Genomic DNA, 17,240 nt, shown 5'->3' with positions numbered 1-17,240 from the left:
AGGTTTTTTTTTCCTAATTTATACCCTTTGATGAGGTGTTATTACCTTATATAGTTATATGGGCATGTACAGGGGTACATTCCCTTTCATAAGATATGGGTACATTAATGCACCCCTTTAAAAATTTGGGAGGGATACCTTGGCCCACCTTTTAAATTTTGAAAATTGCCCAATTTAATCATTTGGTATAATAGTATAGAATCCTAATATGTATCACTATAAATTTGGGTGGTCCACCTCGTTCCCTTTCATGGGTAAGAAATTGCCAAAATACAACAGTACGCGATACGTTATACCACGTGTTCGGTTTTTGAACCAATTTATCCCTTTGATGAGGTAATATTACCTTATATGGTTATATGGGCGTGTATAGGGGTTCATTCTCTTTTATTGGATATGTGTATATTGGTGCATCCCTTTAAAAATTCGGGAGGAGTACCTTGGCCCACCCCTTAAATTTTGGAAATTGCCATATTTAAAAATTGGGGTATGCTAGCCTAGGACCATAGTATGTACCTCTATCAGTATTGGGGGTCTATTTCGTTCCCTGTTTTGATAAATAATTGCCAAAATTTCGGGGGGGGGGGTTGACCTAATTTATCTCCTTTAAAGAGATCTTATTAGTTTATATGGTTATATGGGCATGTATAGAGGTCCATTCCCTTACATAAGACATGGGTACATTGATGCATTACTTTAAAAATTTGGGAGGGGTACCTTTGGATCTCCCCTTAAATTTTGGAAATTGTTCAATTTAAGCATTTGGTATAATAGTACTGGACCCTAATATGTATCACTATTAATTTAGGTGGTTCACCTCGTTCCCTTTCATGGGTAAAAAATTGCCAAAATATAAACGTAAGCAATACGTTGTACCACTTGTTCGGTTTTTGGCCCAATTTATTCCCTTTGATGAGGTCCTATTACCTTAGAGGTTATATGAGCATGTATAGGGGTTCATTCTCTTACATAAGACATAGGTACATTGATGCACCCTTTTTAAAATTTGGAAGGGGTACCTTGACCCACCTGTTAAATTTTGGAAATTGTCCAATTTAAACATTTGGTATCATAGTACAGGACCTCAATATGTACCACTATAAATTTGGGTGGTTCACCTCGTTCCCTTTCATGGGTAAAGAATTATCAAAAAAAAAAAAAAATCAAATTTCGGAGTTTATTGACCCCTTTGATGAGGTTTCATTACCTTATATTTTGGACTAGCAGCGTTCACCCCGCTTCGCTGCGGTCACCCCGGAACGCAATAAACTTTGTTACTTAGATAATTTTTACTTTTTCGCTTTCAAGTGATATGATAAAAACCATAGAAGATTGCAGTAAATCTTAACATTATATCGCCTGTCATTTATGTTAACCCGCCCCGCTTCGCTGCGGTCATCCCGGTGCTGGCATATTGTAAAAGTGTCTGTAAAAATAAGCAAATCAATTAAAAAATTTTAAACAGAAGATTCAAGCTATTTTCCGCTCTATATCGCCTGTCATTTATGTTAACCCGCCGAGTGACACGGTCATGCGGGTTGCATATAAATACGTTTATTTTTACCTATGATGAACTAATAACAAAGGATTTGTACGTTATGGACACTTGAATGGTCAATTATCTCAAGACACTGGTAATTAAAAATTAAAGTGATATGATAAAAACCATCTAGGGTCCAAATCCTAATAATCCCCCAAAAATGAAAGAAATTGGTTCAGCCGTATTAGCGTGATGAGCGGACAAAGGATTTTGTACGTTCTCTTTTATATATATAGATATTGTCCTATTTAAACATTTAATATAGTACTATAGGACCGTAATATGTATCACCATAAATTTGGATGGTCCATTCGTTTCCTTCTATGGATCAAAAATTTGCCAGGAATTTAAGTTTGGGGGGATATTGACCCAATTTTTTCTCTTTAATGAGGGCTTTATTATTTTATATGAACATATGAATGTGTTTAGGGGTCTATTTTCTTTTATAAGTCATGAATACATTGATGCTTTCCTCTTAAAGTTTGGCAGAGGTACATTGGCTCACTCCTTAAAGTTTAGAAATTTCCCAATTTGGTATAATAGTACCGGGCCCTAACAAATATTGTAAATTTTGTTCTGTTTCATGAGTAAAAATTGTCAAAAATGTAAATTTTGGAACTAATTGAACCCCTTTGATAAGGATTTCACACGTTATATGGATGTGTACAGGGATTTATTTCTTTTATACTTTGATGCTCACTTTTTTAAAATCTGTTCGGTACATGGGACTGTTTCTTAAATTTGGGAATTACCAAATAACAAAATTTGGTAAACATTCTCTAGGTCCTATTGTAAATGTCAGTGTCTATCTTGTTCCCTCTTATGGCCAAGTATTCAAATTTCGAAGGTTATTGACCTATTTTACCTTCTTTGATATGGCTGTATTACCTTATATGTGTACAGGGTTTATTACTTGTTTCATAAGATACAGGTGTATTTGTGCACCAATCTTAAATTTTGAGAGTAGTACATTTCTTATTGTGAAATCAATATTGGTAATTGTTCTTAAAATTTGGTGATATCCGAGGTTATTGACCTCATTGAGAGCTAACTACAACATATAATTATATGGTTAATTCTATGACTTAAGTATATCGAGAGAGATATGTAGGACCATTCTTTAAATTTGGGAAGTGTGATAAACAAAATTTTAGTATGAGGCGCGAAGTTTGAATGTTCAATACCTGATTAATATGAAACAATACTCAGAACTTTAGTCACAGCTCATAGTCTAAGATCATTGGTTGTGGTTGATTTTTTACCTTGAGCTTTAGAAATCTGATAGGTAACCTTATTGAATCTTATGACTGATCGTCTAAAGGTAATATGATATCTGATATGCTACAACACTTTGAAATTTAATCACAAGATGATGTAATCTGATCACTGGCAAAGTTATTGTTGATGCAATTTGATTGGTTGATCACTATCGTTCATGCAGTCTGATTGGTTGATGACTTTCAAATCTTTGTGATTAGTTGGTCACTATCTTTCGTGCAATCTTATTGGTTGATGATATTCAAATTTTTGCTGCGTTCAGTTTTTAAGTTTTGTTTAACATTTATCGATTACTCTTTAAAAATCTTGGTTTGAACATTTTCGTTCAACATTTTGCACACACTGATAAATATGATCAAAACCGTTTATTTGTTAATCGAATAGTTAAAAACCGGATGAAGTTTGACGGTTAACCGTGAAACGTGAATATTTTTCAAACATTTTAGTTTGCAAAATTTTGTTTAAAATTTTTGTTTGAAAATTTTGTGTGAAATTTTGGTTTGAATTTTTTTTTTCAAAATTTTGTTTGAAATTTCTGTTACAAATTCTTGAAATTTTTTGTTTGAAAATTTTGTTTCAGAATTTTTTGCTTGAAACTTTTGTATTAAAACTTTGTTACAAATTTTTTTGTTTGAAAATTTTTTGAAATTTTTTGTTTGAAAGTTTTGTTTGAATTTTTTTTTTGTTAAAGTTTTTGTTTCAAAATTTTGGTTTGAATTTTTTTTTAAGTTTGTGCACTCATTGGTAAAGAACCGGAACTGTTCAGAACAAATACATCTAGCATCACTGTTTATCATGATGCAATAGTACACGTCAGAACGTGGGGTTGTACTTGAAAAACACAAATCATTGAAATTGATTATTTTATTACACTGCACTGGTTAATTACATACATCCATACCAGATAAAGGATCTGGATATTGTCGACACAATGTATTTTGTAATTCTTGTACTAGTTTGTCTTTAGCGTATAATTTTAATTCCAATTGAAGTCTTTTAATGTCTATTGCAATATCGATAGGTGGAAACTCAATGTCCATATGACCACAAATAAACTGTTTATCAATACAGGTATGCACCCACGAACGGTGTTGACAACCATCTCATCATTTATACATATGGTGTACAATATGCATGACACATTTTTCAAAATAGTACTTTTTCGGGAATATACTTGTTTTGTTGCACACTTCCACTGCATGTTTTACACACTGGAATACATTGATAAATTTGGTCCATTCCGTTTGCGTTAGATACACCATGTTGCGGGGTTCATGCAATGTACTCTTTTTACGTAGCAGCACTATCTTTTTCTCGAGGACAGTACGTAGCACCACTTCATGATTTGAGCCTAATGATTTGACTGTGGTCACATTTAGCTCATCATGAAAATAATCATTTCTTTTGGCCGATTCGTGTACATAATATCTGCCATTCTTCAAAGTTCAGTTTTACACCAAATTGTTCTGCTTTGCCCAAACGAATCACAGGTTCAAACGTTGTAGCACTGATACCAATCATCACATGTTTTGTTTTAAATATATTTATCGCATAGTAGCTTGCGAAGAGGAATTCTTTATCATTAGAAGTACACATCTTTCCTGCTGAAACGCACTTGCTCGAATGATTTCAGGGATTATAGCTTACAGACTGACACGGAATTTGCTGACGTTTCCATTGATGATTTCATCAGAGCTATTGCTGACGTCATTGGAAAGGAATGTGCTAACCAAACCAAATTCACAGATCGAATTGTGTGATTGACGATTTCATCATACAGCTATTGCTGACATCGAATTTGCTAACGTTTGAATTCATGATTTCATCACAAGTCATAGAGCTGTTGCTGACGAAACCAAATTCACAGATGAGGCTAAATTCAAATTCAAATTCAAATTGATGACTTCGACCCAAGAATCCTTTGTAGCATAAAGATACAGATCCAGTGTTTAAGAAACGTAATAGCTCTTCTTGTTTTGAAGCTTCCATGGGTCAATATCTTGATGGTAAAATATTATTATTCTCAAGCTTCACTACGATTCGTAATGCAAACTTTGTAGGGATCATTTGAATAGCAAGGATTCTATAAGGTATATTCTGTTGTAAATCAGTAATCTTGGTAAATGATTTCATCACATCACGTGAGTTTAGAAACTGTAGACAAGTAGCCATGATGACATTGCATATTCTGACGTGTGCTATTACATCATGATAAACAGTTTTGCCAGATGTTTTTGTTCTAAACTGGTTCTTTACCAATGAGTGCACAAACTTAAAAATAATTCAAACCAAAATTTTGAAACAAAAACTTTATCAAGAAAAAATTTTCAAACCAAAATTTCAAACAAAATTTTGAAACAAAACATTTTCAAACAAAATTTTTCAAACTAAATTTTTTGAAAAAACTTTCAAAATTTTCAACGTTAACCATCAAACCGGTTTTTAACTATTCGATTAACAAATAAACGGTTTTGATCATATTTATCACTGAGTGCAAAATGTTGAACGAAAATGTTCAAACCAAGATTTTTAAAGAGTAATCGATAAATGTTAAACAAAACTTAAAACTGAATGCAGCAAAGATTTGAAAATCATCAACCAATCAGATTGCACAAAAGATAGTGATCAACCAATCAAATTGCATCAACAATAACTTTGCCAGTGATCAGATTACATCACCTTGTGATTAAATTTCAAAGTGTTGTAGCATAAGATTCAATAAGGTTACCTATTAGATTTCTAAAGCTCAAGGTAAAGAATCAACCACCACCAATGATCTTAGACTATGAGCTGTGACTAAAGTTCAAAGTATTGTTTCATATTAATCACGTATTGAACATTCAAACATCGCGCCTCATACTAAAATTTTGTTTATCACAATTCCCAAATTTAAAGAATGGTCCTACGTACCTCTTTCGATATACCTAAGTCTTAGAATTAACTACATAATTATATGTTGTAGTTAGCTCTCAATGAGGTCAATAACCTCGGATACCACCCAATTTTAAGAACAATTACCAATTATTGATTTCACAATAAGAAATGTACACACCTGTTCACAGAAAGCTGGAAACTCGTTCAGAAACCAAGTCCGAAAAAGTGATCCTAAATCCTTCACAATTCCCGCAGATCTATACACCATTATCTTAAGTAGAAATTGCTAAAAACGACAGAAAATGGATATTTAAACCTCCAAGTAGGAACCTGTGCTTGGAGCGATTCTGTTATCAATATTGTAATACAATCTCTTGTAAGTTGCGTCTGTGGTCAAGCGGGTTTAGTACTGCTACTGACATTTCTGAAACGAAGGGTGACGGTTCGAACCTACGTGCGGAAAGTTAAAGTTTTTCTCCCTTTTTAAAAAAAAATATATATATATGAGAACGTTTTTATAAATATAAATTTCTACTGTGAAGTGATTGGAAACACATTATCCGACGAACTGTCACTTTTCAAATCCCCGTCACATTTACTAGCCCGCCATGTCCTAATTCATATACGAAAACGCTAAAATGAGAAATGTGAACACAGTTGAATACCTAAAATCACACGTCCAACATGAAAAGTATTCATATATATATATTTCGGGGAGCTTTGCTAACTTCATTCTTGGAAATGTGAACATTCTACAAGATATTTCATTCACTCTACAATATTTTATTTGAATAAACATAACATTTCGGCGGGGGGGGGGGGGTATCAAGCACGGAAGTATCCTAAAATACACCTATATATATATATATGCTTGTATTTTTTTCGCATTACAAAAGCTTAGGGTACCTCCTAATCTGGATTCTTATAAAGCAATTTGAACAATTATTTAGAAAATATATACTGCTTAAAATCGGTTAAATCGCAATGCCAGTAGTCTGTAATATCTTACATTTGTATTTATTTACATTGAATGTGTACTTGTTTTATACTGTATAGCATGAATATTAGCTGCTACATAAGAACAATTATCTATAATTGAATTTAAGTAGGAAATCGATATAGTTATTATAAGAAGCAGCTTGTGAAAATGAAGTGTATAATAATGGTTGTATCTGAAATAGATGTTGCGTAATGGTGTAATTGGTTACCCCGCCAGCTTTGGAATACTGGGCTCTTCAGACTGTCCATCCTTAGGGATGCGCAGAGTCGAGTCGAGACAGAATTTTCCTGGCAAAATTCGAGTCGAGACCACTTTTACAGCATATTGTCGAGATGAGACGGCCTCAAATCTTGTCTCGTGCGCATCCCTATCCATCCTACCTAGATAAACTCAATTTTGGATGCGAATATTCAATTTCTTTTAACGATAATTGTAATCTACGATACAGATTGAAGTAAGATATTGGCTTGAACTGCTTTATTACCCACTTAACCTTCGTATACTGCAATTATATCTAATTGTGGCATAAATATTTATTATTATTAAAATGTAAACACTGAAGAATATATATTAACACACAATGAGGAAGAACTCAATGCTCGTAGTAATTAACAAATTGGTTGCAAGTTTATTTAAAACTAACTCTCTTGAAATCTAAATCATCATTATTAGAAAGAAAGCAAGAGAACCGTTTTGTTAATGTGGACATATTATAAGAGATTGAGGAATGTGTATTTAATTGAACAGAATATATGAAACTAAATGGAATGGCATGTGGAACCGAACTTGAAAGAGGATAGGATGTGTAAATGAAAAATGAAAGAAAGCAATGGTTAACAGCAGTAGTCACTACTTACAGCAGATGAGTGAAATCAACCCCCTCCCCCCTTCCGAAAAAAAAAAGTTCAACAATTCTGAAACATAAGGGCGTCACATTTTCTTCGTTTCCTGACAAAATTGAAAAATGGATTTTGCATATTGTTCGTCTATACCCCTTCAATATAGTTAGCTAACAAACCAAGTACGATGGATTGACTAGACAAGTGAGTGAAATTTATATAGGAAGTTTCGATACAGCGTTCACCGAAGTGACGCAGACGTGGTGTTGAAGCTTCTGGTAGGTCCTATTTCATAATGGATTTTAGGTCAGTGAGATTTCTTTATACGTATCAGAAAGCTCTTTAACTCCATGCTAAAGGCATGTCGTATGATTTATTCAAGTCGTCAGGTATTCGGAAAACCCTGAGCCCAATTCGGTTTGCTTCACTGCTCAGAAGTTTAACTTGAAATAAATTCTTACTTTTCCACGGAAACACCAACTGTTTAAATGCTCATTTTATTATGGGTGAAATGTATAATTCTGCAAGTAATAAAAATTTACATGTCCATCTCCGAGATTCGATCCCTCGTCCTTTGGTTCAGCAGTTCGACACGTAGACAACTAGACTAATTGTCGTTGTGTAACAGCTTGCAGGAAAATCGGTTTGAACTGCACGAAGGAAATTGAGGGCATTAATTATAGCTGGATTGAGGTAACTACCATGTGCTCCCATGTATACATAATTTCGAAATACTTTATCCTTAAGTATTACAATGATGAATTGTTTCTACAGTACAGTTAATAACGGATCAACATATCTTATTACACTTAAAAGAGAAAAATACAGATTTACAGAATGTTTTCGATTGTGAACGTTGGATTGTAGGTTCGAACCTATCATCTTTGGTTTACTGTTTCCCGAAGATACTCGAAGTTGAACTTAGGAAATGTTTGCCTCAAAACACCAACCAATATTACACAGTCCAAGTTCAAAAGCTAGTTCTTATAGCAACTATAGTGATTTCCTAATTAAATTTAATGTAGCGTTACCCCGTGCCGTAAGCGTCGGTGTACCATCGATGGGTAAATAGTGATCTCTCACCAAAAATTGATAGCCCCGTGCAACGATTCGCGGTGGCCCCACCTCCGTTTTGAAAATTATACCGCCAGTAGGCCACCGGTGGCAGAGACGCGACGAAATGCCAATGAATTACGAAATTACTCCACCAAAATATGTTAAATAGCTTATATGCATGATTCATTTACATTGAGATGAGTCTAAAAAACACTTACAAAATATATATAAAGTTCTCCCGGAATGACGCGGAACAGCAACCTTGTGATGTAGAAGCATGGGTTACTCTTGACCCCGGAGCTCACTTTAGGAACATTCGTCAGGAAAAACAATTATATAATAATAAACGCATGCACATGACTGGCGATAAGTCGTTTCGGTCCTTTCGCTGATTCTCCGCGACGAATCGAAAGACGGACCGAAAAGAAGCCATTGCCGCTACGTGGTGGTAACTGCAACACCCCTACTGTAGATGTATGTTTCGACTCGACGAAACCCTGCCGCCAGACACACACTAGCGGCAATCTTTCGATGCGTCGCTATATCGACGATCGACATTTACCGATAAGTGGGCCACTAGATATTGGCGACGTTAACGGCATGGGATCAAGTTTCATCTCACAAATGTGAGATATTCTATTTTTGGCATAAATTTTAGGATACGCATCTTAATAAAAATGGCGTGACAACAAGCCAGTCAACGCATGGCACCCTAAAATGTTCTAGGAGGGGTTATCTTCATGGTTGCTTTATATTATGTTTGGTATTTCTGTTTGTATGCATTTCGTGAGTCAGAGGGTGGCCCATCCTGCCCCCTTTGGGTGCCCATGAGTCAGATGAAGGTGAAAGTGTTAACTAATAAAAATAATTTCAAACGGTTAAGCCATTTTTTGTTCTGATAGACGACGTCTTTTTCATTTATATTCTATGTAGATAGATACAGATTAATAGCAGTATTACTGTCTTATTATTATTTACTTCATTTTTACCATATACTTTTCTCAACGTTTAAGTCCTTTAGGCTAAAGAAGACGGGTGATTCATGCAAATAAATTCTAGTTCAAGTAAAATTTTAATGGACCCTTAACGGGAATTGAACCCGCGGCTATAAGACCCAACAACGAACGCGCTAGGCATTAGATATTAAAACAAAACTGACTTACCGAACGTTTCTCAGTAACTGATGTTTTTTTTGTAATTGTTTTACTCGGTTTTATAGTTTTAGCAGTACCTCTTTAACAACAGGGGCACGAACACAGAATTACCTCTTTAACAACAGGGGCACGAACACAGAATTATTACAGATAGGTAAAAACACAAGCCTCTCCCAGTGGGAATAGAACCCGGTACCCCGTACACCAAAGGCACTCGTGCTAACCACTGGACTGTCTGTGTAGGGTAAACAAAGGAGCAGAAATAAATATATATTGCACATTCCGACGAAACGCAAACGTCCCAATGAAAGCAATATTAAAGGAAAAATGGAAAAACTTAGTGAGCTGAGCTCGAAGGTCACCTGGGTATGAAGACAAATCTTTATTCAGGTATTAATATCTCGTATAATCGCCATTAGCTTGGATGACGCATCGTAATCTTCTTGGTAATGAGTTAACCAAGCTAGCGACATTTTGATGTCCCTGTGCTATTTCTTCCCACGCGTCAGAAACTAGCTCTCAAAGTGCGTCAGCTGTCCTTGGTGGGGGGGATCAGGCCAATTTTTGTGTAGAGTTGTTGTAACTTCCGCCCATAGATTTTCCATTGGGTTCAAGTCAGATCCTCTTGGAACCCAGTCGACTAGCTCAATATTGGGTTCCTCTTAAAACCAGGCTTGAACTAGATGGGAATCATGTATTGAGCTATGATCTTGTTGAACATCTACAATGCCGTCTTCAAATAAATTTCTCGCAGCGGGGAGCAAGCCATACTGCACAATATTCAGATACTTCTGGCTGTTCAATCGGCCTTCTATACGGTGTAATTCACCAACTGTATCTTTACACAGCCATCCCCAGCAGTGAATAGTAACATGCCCCATTCGATGCGTTCTGTGCATGTACTGTGGATCATAACGTTTTCCTGTGGGTCTATACACAAGTCGATGACCATCATTTGCTGAAGAGAATATCTTTTCGTCTGTGAAGATTACATGATCCCAGTTACGACCAATATTTGCCTCAGCAACTGCTAGTCGATCAATTTTATGACTATCCGTCAATTGCTCCTTACACACTGCTCGATATGCGTGAAGCCCTGCATCTTTAAGGCGTCGCCGAGCGGTGAGGAAGGAGCCAGGAAAACGAGACGCTATCACTAACTGCCGGGATGATATGAAAGGATTGCGACGGCTTACATCAACTAGGGCCCGATCTTGTGGGGTTGAAACCCTTTGAAGGCCAGTGCAAGGTTTTCTAGATACGTTACCTGTTTCTGAGTATTTCTTCCACCAAGTATATGCTGTAGAACAGGGAACACCAAGACGTTCGCTAGCTTGTCTCACACTCATACCACCGTATTCAGCAAGAGCAGTAAGCTGCTCGCGAACATTCTGACCACGATGAGCCATGACTAATGAATGAATTGCAGCTGTTTGGCTGTAGGTGATTTCGTTACTCGTAGGCTTAAGTGGAGAAACTCGTCTGCTGCGACAAGGCATACGTCATGTGTTCGTAGTTCAGCATTTTTCACGAAAAAAAGTGTTACAGAGTTATGAGACACACAACACACACACACACACACATATATATATATATATATATATATATATATATATATATATATCAGGAACATGAATAATTTGCATTTTTGACGTCTGTGTTAACGTTTTCATACATAAATTCTGGAAATGGCGGGCTAGCAAATATAACAGATTTGAAAAGTGACAGTTCGTCTGATTGTTTTTCCAAGCACTTCAAAGTAGAAATTTATATTTATAACAATGTTCCCATATATTTTTTTTTTTAAAAAAAGGAAGAAATAAAAACGAACTTCCGCACGGAGGCTCGAACCGTCGCCCTTCGCTTCAGAAATTTCTATCAGCATTACTAAACCCGCATAGCTACGGAAGCACTTAGAAGGAAATGCGTTATAATATTGATAATTGTATCGCTCCAAGCGCAGGTTACACTTGAAGTTTTAAATAGTCATTTTCGGTCTTTTTCAGTAATTTCTACTTAAGATATTGATTGTTTTTGCATATTGGAACTGTGCATGAACTGTGCAATCAATATTAATCTCAGAAATAAGTAGTTTGATTTTGTTTATACATTTTCACATCGCTCGGATGACAGTAGGGTTTGCATCTAGTGTCTATATAAAGAACGGAGGGAAAATGCAATTCCCTGTGTATAGATCTGCGGGAATTGTGACGGATCTAGGCTCACTTTTTCGGACTTAGTTTCTAAACAAGTTTCCAGCTTTTTGTGAATAGGTGTGTACCAATCCCAAAATTTTTAAGATTCTTGCACAAATACACTTGTGTCTTATGAAACAAGTAATAAATCCTGTACACATATAAGGTAATAAATCCATATCAAACGGGAACAAGATAGAGACCGACATTTACAATAGGACCTAGAAAATGTTTACCAAATTTTGTTATTTGGTAATTCCCAAATTTAAGGAATAGTCCCAGGTACCCAACAGATTTTTAAAAAGTGAGCATCAAAGTATAAAGGAAATAAATCCCTGTACACATCCATATAACGTGTGAAATCCTTATCAAAGGGGTTCAATTAGTTCCAAAATTTACATTTTTGACAATTTTTACTCATGAAACAGAACAAAATTTATAATATTTGTTAGGGCTCGGTACTATTATACCAAATTGGGAAATTTCTAAACTTTAAGGAGTGGGCCAATGTACCTCTGCCAAATTTTAAGATGAAAGCATCAATGTACTCCTGACTTATAAAAGAAAATAGACCCCTAAACACATTCATATGTTCATATAAAATAATAAAGCCCTCATTAAAGAGAAAAAATTGGGTCAATATCCCCCCAAACTTAAATTCCTGGCAAATTTTTGATCCATAGAAGGAAACGAAGGACCATCCAAATTTATGGTGATACATATTACGGTCCTATAGTACTATATTAAATGTTTAAATAGGACAATATCCAAAATATAAGGTAATGAAACCTCATCAAAGGGGGTCAATAAACTCCGAAATTTGATTTTTTTTTTTTGATAATTCTTTACCCATGAAAGGGAACGAGGTGAACCACCCAAATTTATAGTGGTACATATTGAGGTCCTGTACTATGATACCAAATGTTTAAATTGGACAATTTCCAAAATTTAACAGGTGGGTCAAGGTACCCCTTCCAAATTTTAAAAAGGGTGCATCAATGTACATATGTCTTATGTAAGAGAATGAACCCCTATACATGCCCATATAACCTCTAAGGTAATAGGACCTCATCAAAGGGAATAAATTGGGCCAAAAACCGAACAAGTGGTACAACGTATCGGTTACGTTTGTATTTTGACAATTTCTTACCCATGAAATGGAACGAGGTGGACCACCCAAATTTATAGTGATACATATTAGGGTTCTATAGTATTATATCAAATGTTTAAATTGGGCAATTTCCAAAATTTAAAGGGTAGGCCAAGGTATCCCTCCCAAATTTTTAAAGGGGTGCATTAATGTACCCATGTCTTATGAAAGGGAATGTAGTCCTGTACATGCCTATATTACTATAAAAGGTAATAACACCTCATGAAAGGGGATAAATTAGGTCAAAAACCTCCGAAGTTTGAATTTTTGGCAATTTATTACCCATAAAAGGGAACGAGATGGACCCCCAATACTGATAGAGGTACATACCCTAGTCCTAGGCTACCATACCAAATTTTTAGATTTGGTAATTTCCAAAATTTAAGGGGTGTAATCCTATGTACCCCTGCCAAAATTTAGGGGGTAAGCCAAGGTACCCCTGCCGAAATCTAGAGGGGATGGTCCTAAGTACCCCTAGGTCATTGACTCCGGGCCAAGGTCATTGACCTTTGTCCTATGACGTCACAAAGCTGGGGGTCAAAGTCCAAAGTGAGACCAAGTCATGCAATTACTACTTCCTCCATCTGGAATCGATGAGTACCGATTGTGGCGTGCTCTTTGGTTGTTGGGAGTCTTAAGAAATGAATGGTCTGTGAACGTCTTCCTCCATCTGGATTAAACGTGCACCGATTCCGATCTGCTATTATGTGCGTCCAGTGTTTGTGTTGTCCAGTGTCTGAGTCTTTCAAAAAAATATCAAAACACAGAGTAGAAAAAAAAATAATAAAAGCACAAAAGGTAAAAAATTCGCACCTTTTGTTCTCTTGTAGGGTGGCGGGGGTCTACCATTCTAGTTCGACAAGTTCTTTATTAGACGGAACCTACTGATTAACGTGGAATCCGAACTGTATGAACTCCCACCGGGAATCGAACCCGGGCCTCCCAGGCCAAAGGCGCGTACACTAATCGCTTAGCCACGAAGAAGCTTAATTATTGTTATACGGTATATCATTGTTAGTTACATATTTCCTATTTCCTGTTATAGTTATACACTTAATCTTGCACATTTATTATTTTTTCTCTTCTTTTAGGCTTTTATTTCTGTTTTGCAGTTTTTTTGTATTTTGATATTTTCGTCTTTAAATTTAATTTACGGCATTCCGTGTTTGAGCAGTCGTGTCGATCGTGACAGGGTCAAATAGCTTCGTTGCTGACATCTCCATTAAACTTCAATCAGTTTATTATGAGTGCAGTAGTAGTGGTAGCAGTATTTGTTCAGAACGTAAATACGTACCACACAAATAAGAAAAATTAAACTCCGATTCTAAAAAATATTGCTAAATAAAGATATTGAAATGAGCCAAATTGAAGAAATAACTAACTAACTAACTCTATGGCTTATAGAACCCGGAAGTTCAATGCCGCGTTCACAAAAGCTCTCCACTGACTTCTGTCCTTAGCCAAGTGGACCCAGTTTCTACTTTGCATTCCTATTTCTGCAAGATCCATCTTAATGTTGTCCTTCCATCACGCCTAGGTCTTCCTAATGGGCGTTTTGCGATTGGATTCCAGTCAAAACTTTGAAAGCGTTCCTGCTTCTATTCTGGCCACATAACCTGCCCACCTGAGCCTCCTAGACTTGATGACCCTAACAATGTTTGGTAAGCGGTATAAATTATGTAGTTCTTCGTTACGAAGTTTTCGCCATTCTCCATTCCCGTTCCTTTTGGGTCCGAATATTCATCTCAGGATTTTATTCTCAAATACTTTCAGTCTGCGTTGTTCTCTCAGAGTAAGCGACCATGTTTCACAACCATATGGCTGAACAGGCACGATTATCGTTTGAAGAAATAAATACAGGTGTATATTTTTAAAAAAAGTTACGTTAATTTTATTTATGCATTTTTATTTAAAGCTAAGTGTAATGAACGTGTACTTCATTTTCTGTCGATCTGCTATTTCTGAATGTAGTCTTACTTTTACGGATTAAGTTTAATGCACGTAACATTTAAAGCAATATGAGTATTAATTAAAATTGCGTAATATCATAATTTATATTTTGCATAGTATGTTTCTTCATCTGAAGTCTAAAACAATGTTTTTTTTCTTTCAGGGCACAAGTACGAAATATTCTCCTCAACGAGTTGGCCTTCATCATGTGATGAACGATGAAGATGTAATCCAAGTTGTAAAGAAATAGAAGTTAATGATGAACATGTGCATTGAAGGAATGTTTAAAAAGAGACAAATAAAAATGTTCTCGTGTCTGTGCATTTTTGGTGAATTGGACGAATACTTGCGGAAGTGGAAGCATGATACATGCTTTTTTATGTTAACATCAAAAATATGACTATATCCTTAGCGTATTTATGTTGCTTGTTTCTTTCATATTTCGCAAAACAAATTAATAAAATATTTACTATTTACACCACGAGATTTCGTATTCCTATTGCCAGTATAAGTATGGTCGCCAGGAAAAGTGTATGTCTACGTCAAATATGTGCTCTTATCAACAACTTCAGAATAAGTGGACCAAGAGTATTATGAAATGAAATCTGTAAGTCTTACGTCCCACGGTTATGCCGGCTAGGAGTAATATGGTTTGGGTAAATATGCATAAGCAAGGAGATGGGAAAAGGCTCATTCCACGTCAATTCACCCAGGCCATGTCACCCACCGATTCAGATTTTAATGAAACTTCGTGTACTTGTTAACACCACTAAGATATGACAACCTGTAAAATTTTTCTTCCGAAATCCTAATAGTTTGTGAGAAATACAAGACCAAAATTTCAGAATTTCAGGCATCCCGGTCGTCCTCGAGGCCATCTAATATTTCGTAGAGTTTAATACAAAAATTCATATCTCAGTATCTACGCAATGTATTACTTGGAAATTTCTACCCGAAGTTGAAGTAAGTCTGTAGAGCTAATTAAAAAAAAAAAATCAAGATTGCTATATATTCAGGGTGAGAAATGCATCCTTGCACTTCAAAATAGTTATTTTTTTAATGTACATTTCTAATTTTACGTAATGCGCATTATCACTGAGGCGGACCAATTACCTTGACGCTCTTTTTTAAAAATTGAACCTTAAGGTATGTTCTAAGAGACTGTAAAATAAAATTAGTGGTTTTTTGAATGCTTCGGTTAGTAATTCTCGTTTAACCCTTCAAGGCCATCGCGCCAGCATTTCGCGTCGTCTCTAAAGTGTTATTGCCATTGATGCGAGCAAGGTATTGGCACATTATTGCTCTATTCAGTTACGCAGGTCTCAAGTATACCTATTGTTTGTGTGTGGGGGGCGGGGGGGGGGGGCAGAAGGGGGTTAAAGAGAAGCGGGATAACCAGGCTAGAAACATTCATTTTCGAAATTTTATATTTCTTTCTGCTTGCCGAACTATAATATAATCAAAGTGAATTTAATGTTAAAATTGAATTAATTTTTCAAATCTACAGTCCATTATCTTTTAAATAACATAGAAATGAAGGTTATGTAACAGTCAAGGGGAAGCCAGTGCCAGATACAAATCCTGCCAACCGATCTTAACCTAACCGCACAAACTAAAGTACAATTTTTTTTTTTCATAATTGCAGTTTTGTATGACGAAGAGTATACATTTATTTAATATATTTGTTGATGTATGTATCTATAGTGTCAAAGATTTTTGATTTTACGTTCGTAGTAGTTAAATATACAGGGTGTTTCAAAAGTCCCCTGACATAGGGTAACTCTGTCATTATCAGAGTTACAACAAAATGTAAGAGGGAAAACCGTCTCCAACTATGATGTTTTCAATTTAAAGGGAAGGAATTTTCTAAATCGGACTAGCCGTTTGGGCTGTACACACTTTATGTGCCCAATGTAAATTAAAATGCAACGTTGCCATTAATAGAGGGGCTGGGGGAGGTGGATAAATTTTGTAAAAGTATGGTGAATGGGGGTCATGTTTGAAATGAGAGCTGGCCATCGACACGTTAGCTAAAGACAGTAACTTCATTCACTTATGTTGTGGGTGCAGGTAAATGGCAATGTTGCGTTTTCATTTAACATTGGGTGCATAAAGAGTTTACAGCCCAAACGGCTAGTCCGATTTAAAAAATCCTTCACTTTAGATTGAAAACATCATATTTGGAGACGATTTCCCCTCTTACA

At 35.8% G+C, this 17,240-nt stretch overlaps 1 protein-coding gene across 1 annotated transcript in view; it reads left to right on the top strand.

The window, feature by feature from the left end:
• Window positions 1–15,512, top strand: part of LOC145664586 (developmentally-regulated GTP-binding protein 2) — a 66,334-nt gene extending 50,822 nt beyond the window's left edge. Inside the window, exon 8 of the mRNA XM_081731378.1 lies at window positions 15,200–15,512. Within this exon, the coding sequence (XP_081587504.1) occupies window positions 15,200–15,286 (87 nt within the window). The 3' untranslated portion in view covers window positions 15,287–15,512. The remainder of the gene's footprint in view (window positions 1–15,199) is intronic.
• Window positions 15,513–17,240: the final 1,728 nt, after the last annotated feature.

The sequence above is a fragment of the Thermobia domestica genome, chromosome 11 (assembly GCF_964235325.1).
Source record: "Thermobia domestica chromosome 11, izTheDome1.hap1.1, whole genome shotgun sequence".
NCBI lineage: Eukaryota > Metazoa > Arthropoda > Insecta > Zygentoma > Lepismatidae > Thermobia > Thermobia domestica.
The sequence above is the reverse complement of the archived record's forward strand: the minus strand, read 5'-3'. Positions and strand labels throughout refer to the sequence as shown.